Source organism: Palaemon carinicauda, chromosome 4 (genome assembly GCF_036898095.1).
Source record: "Palaemon carinicauda isolate YSFRI2023 chromosome 4, ASM3689809v2, whole genome shotgun sequence".
Taxonomy (NCBI): Eukaryota; Metazoa; Arthropoda; class Malacostraca; order Decapoda; family Palaemonidae; genus Palaemon; species Palaemon carinicauda.
The window spans coordinates 26,861,494-26,866,493 of NC_090728.1; the positions used below are offsets into that span (position 1 = coordinate 26,861,494).

The window sequence follows — 5,000 nt, forward strand, 5'->3', positions numbered from 1 at the left end:
GGTATGCTAGCCACTCTGGATGGGAGCAAGCAGATTATAACCATAGTGTAGTGACACGAGGTGTACACCCATTTGTGTAACAGTCGCTCACAGAAGATTCGGTCATTTTGAAGGGAATAGGAGGGGAGCAGGTTACCCATATTTGCTATTTGAAACTGTCATGCGAGTTAGTGGCAGATCATTTTGATTTCGCAGTAAAAGATTCATTGGTTGTCAAAGGAGTAGAAGTCTTATTGGTTAATGAGGTTGGTGAAGGTCCGTTTTGCCTTTTCCCACTGTAATGGAGAAACCATTGAAGTATAGTCCTACAACTGAACTCGAGAAGGACTTCCCCTATCTGTTTCCTATTTGTGTCAAGACTAGGAGTATGACGAAGAAAGTGGCTGCAAAAGAAGACAGAGAAACCGAAGGAGTAATGAACTTGGGGGATTTATTTCCAGAAGAAGAGGATTCCCATGATGGTATGGAAGAGAACTCCCTAAAGAGCCCGAGAGAAGAGGATAAACAGACACATGGACAGGAAGACAAAGAAGCAATGAACTTGGAAGAAATAGAAAACTCAGCATTAGAAAAAGGACAGGTGAGTAGGAAAAGGATGATAGGGTTACAATGGAAAGATGCAACGTTAACAGAGTTATTGTAACGTGCGGTGGATGATATGGAGGTGCAGCCGTCTCACACTTGTTATTATCTTAAGAATGGATTGCTTATGAGAAAGCATATACCTGCTGATATCCCTTGGAATGCTAAATGGGGGTTATACCGTCAGATATTGATTAATGCACAGTTGAGAAGACAGGTGATCGCCGTTGTGCATGAGAGAGCACATAGTAATAAGGAATAAGACAGAGGAGATTGTGAAACACTTTTTCTGGCCTGGCATACATAAGGATGTGAGTTAGTTATCCCCTGCGTATCCCATTTGTCAGATGGTTGGAACGCCTAACGAGTACATCAAGGAAGCTCCATTCCATCCGATTGAAGTACGAGGAGAACCCTTCAGCAAAGGACCAATTAAATGTTGGCAGAAAAAGGAAAAGATTGAGAGGAAACAGATGGAGAATATGTCAAGAATTATATATATATATATATATATATATATATATATATATATATATATATATATATATATATATATATATATATATATATATATGTCACAAATCAATATATCTGCGTATATATTTATATATCAGCCTTGTATTATATTAATGTAGAAGGATTTTGTGTTATAAGCATTTTATTTTTGTTTATTGTTATAATTACTGTTTATACACGGTCTTATTCTACAGTTTATTTCTGCATATATATTTATATATCAGCCCTGTATTATATTGATGTACAATGATTTTTGTATATCATCATAAGCATTTTATTTAGTTTGTTATAATTATTGTTTATACACTGTCTTATTCTATCGTTTTTCACGTTAAAGTAGTTAACTGTTGTTTACTGAAAATAATGAGAGTAAAACTTGTGTGCTTGTTCTATTGTTACTAGCTAACGCTAGTTTCTTTATTTTAATTTGTAATATGTACATTAAGTCCTTCACAACAGATGTCGCCCCGCTATTCATGGATACATATTTATGGTTATAGAATTTGTGCTTTTGCGGAGTCCTTGGAAACGAGCCGAGGCGACATCCAAACCTTTGTTTTAGGGAGAGACACAACCAGTGGGTGCTTCTAACGCACGTGTTATAAAGGGATTTCTCTCTCTCCCAGTTTAAGACTGGAAGTGCGAGGGGGTTATTATTATTATACTGTGAACTATTATATTACTTAAGAAGTTTTGCTCAGTAGAGCGTGATTGACAAGTGTATGCTGCGGTTTGTGACTTATATATTGAAGAGTTAATAAAAGCTATACTAGAATAGCGAAATTAAGCAGAATAGTCTTATTTTATTTTCACACCTGCCAATTACTGAACTTGAATGTGACAAGTGGCGACCTTGCCAGGATTGGCAACAGTGAAAAATATAAAGGCTGGAAGTTGAAGTCATGGAAACCTTCAAAGAATATCTTGCATTGGCAAAGGACTACGGACTGGACGACGAGAAGGCCATTGAGTTTGCCGAGCACAGGGTTCAAGCAGAAGAAAAGAATCTTGAGAGAGAAGAGAGACTGAGAAGGTATGACGCCGAGCGTGGGAAGGCTTTGGCCGAATTAGAAGAGAGGGAGCGGGAGCGACGACATGCACTAGAAGAGAGGGAGCGGGAGCGACGACATGCACTAGAAGAGAGGGAGCGGGAGCGACGACATGAACTAGAAATAAAGAAACTTGAACTAGAGGCAGCACGACACCATGTAGAGGCACTAACAGTGATCAATAACCACTCTCCTAAAGCAAAAATCCCAAACCTCCCGGAGTTTGTGGATGGTAATGATGAGCTTGACAGCTACTTGTTAAGGTTTGAGAGGTATGCTAACACACACAAGTGGGACAGGTCAACGTAGGCCTCGTCTCTTAGTGTTCTTTTGACAGGGAATGCCCTTCTAGTCTATGGTCGGCTCTCTGACGATGATGCAAAGGACTATGAAATTTTGAAGAAAGCGCTCTTCAGAAGATACGACCTTACTGAGGAAGGATTCCGTAAAAAGTTCCGGAACACGCCCCCAGAAGAATGAGAGAGCCCTGCACAGTTCATTGTCAAGCTCAAGAACTTCCTCAAGAAGTGGATGGAACAAGCTGGTGCTTATGAGACTTTTGCTGAGCTCCAACAGCTGGTGATCAAGGAACAGTTCATCAATGCTGTCTCAAATGCACTGGAAGTTCATTTGAAGGAAAAAGCCCCTGCGAATCTGGATGACCTGGCAAAGGCAGCAGAGCAGTACCTCACAGCGCATGGAACTGAGCTCTATAAGGAGGCCAAGGTAGCTAAAAAGCCTGTGTATCGACCACCTAAGCAGACAGGACCAAGTGCTTTTGAGAATCCTTGGCATGCGCCCAATGAGCAAGTCAAAGGGACTTCAGCTAGAGATGTAAGGTGCTACAAATGCAACCAGCTCGGCCACATAGCATCGAAGTGTCACCTCTCAGATCAGTCAAGGGGTCTTAGAAATGACAAGAAGTGTATGTTCTGTGATAAATTTGGTCATGATCTCCCTGAATGCAGGAAATTGAAGACCATCAAAACCGCTTATTTGGATGTTGAGAAAAGTGTTGAAGAGGCACAGACACCAGTGGCACAAGTCTCGTCCTTCTGTTCAATCAGTGCCCCTCCTCCAGAAATGGATGTAGCAAAGATAGATGCTTGCATCAAAGAAGGAAAGCTTTTCCTTGAGAATGGTTTTGCAGTCCCTTGTATGAATGCTTGTGTTCCAAGCAATGAAGACTCTATGCCAGTGACAAAAGGTCGAGTAGGATCCCACATTGTTCAGGTGTTGCGTGACTCTGGATGTAGTAGTGTGGTAATCAAACAAAATTTTGTTGATCCTGATCTTTACACTGGAACCTTAGTGCTGGTCAGGCTTGCTGACAACTCCTTCCGTAGAGCTCCAATGGCTAAAATCCACATCAACACTCCATACCTGATTGGAGAAGTGGATGCAGTTTGTCTTCCTGACGCCCCCTATGATCTTCTAATTGGAAACGTCCCATGTGCAAGACCAGCTGAAGACCCTGACCCAGCGTGGCAGGACACCTGTGACCAGGAGACCTGTGCAGTGGCAACAAGGGCACAAGCAATGCGAGAGGGTAAGAGACCCTCTCCACTGGTAGTGCCAGGCAGTAACCTGTACAAAGAAGTCGATAGGGATGAAGTTTGTCGACTACAGAAGAAAGATGACACACTGAAGAAGTTTTGGACCTCTAAAGAAGAGAGAAAAGGAAGGCAAGTAATCCGGTTTGAAACCAGGAAACTGTTATTGTACAGGACATTTGTTCATCCAGACATCAACCATGGGAATCCAGTCTCCCAAGTTATGGTTCCTAAACCACTGAGAACACAAGTCCTGACATTAGCTCATGAATCTACCTTAGGGGGCCACCTGTGTGCTAAGAAGACAAAGGAGAAGATCCTCAGAGAGTTCTACTGGCCTGGAATGGGTGCAGATATAACGAGGTTCTGCAGATCTTGTGACATCTGCCAGAAGACAATCAACAAAGGTAGGGTGACAAAAGTACCTCTTGAGAAACTGCCAATCATTGATACTCCATTCAAGAGGGTATCTGTGGATATAGTTGGTAAGATACACCCACCATCTGAGAAGGGACACCAGTTTATCCTCACTATGATGGACCATGCCAGTAGGTATCCTGATGCAGTGCCTTTGAAGAACATTGACTCTGAATCAGTTGCAGAAGCTTTGGTAGATATGTTTAGCAGGGTAGGGGTGCCTGAAGAAATATTAAGTGATCTTGGAACACAGTTTACCTCTGACTGCATGAAGGAAGTAGCTAGACTCCTCAGCATGCGACAACTTACAACTACTCCATACCATCCAATGTGTAATGGATTGGTGGAAAAGTTCAATGGAACTCTAAAGCAAATGCTGAAAAAGTTATGTCAAGAGAAGCCTAATCAGTGGCACCAGTATATCAATGCTGTGTTGTTTGCTTACAGAGAAGTTCCTCAAGAGTCGACAGGATTCTCCCCCTTTGAGATACTATATGGAAGATCTGTAAGAGGGCCAATGCAGATTTTGAGGGAACTATGGACAAAAGACATTGAAGAGCCAGAAGTCAAGAGTAGCTATCAATATGTCTTTGAGCTCAGGGAAAAAATGGAAGAGACCATGAAACTAGCAAATGAAGCACTGAAGTTGGCACAAGGGCGATACAAACATTACTATGATAGGAGATGCAGGCCTCGAAGTCTTCAGGTAGGCGATCAAGTACTGATTCTACTCCCTACGGACAGCAATAAGCTACTCATGCAGTGGAAGGGCCCGTTTAATGTAGAGAATATTGTGGGCAAGAATGATTATGGTATAAACATTCATGGAAAAGTTAGAACTTTTCATATCAACATGTTGAAGAAGTATCTTCAAAGAGCAAAA

At 41.8% G+C, this 5,000-nt stretch overlaps 1 protein-coding gene across 1 annotated transcript in view; it reads left to right on the forward strand.

Moving 5' to 3' along the window:
* The first annotated feature begins 280 nt into the window (after window positions 1–280).
* Window positions 281–5,000, forward strand: part of LOC137639323 (uncharacterized) — a 15,561-nt gene continuing 10,841 nt past the window's right edge. The window contains exons 1-3 of the mRNA XM_068371602.1: window positions 281–580; window positions 2,724–3,645; window positions 3,982–4,622. Coding sequence (XP_068227703.1) covers window positions 281–580; window positions 2,724–3,645; window positions 3,982–4,622 — 1,863 coding nt within the window. The remainder of the gene's footprint in view (window positions 581–2,723; window positions 3,646–3,981; window positions 4,623–5,000) is intronic.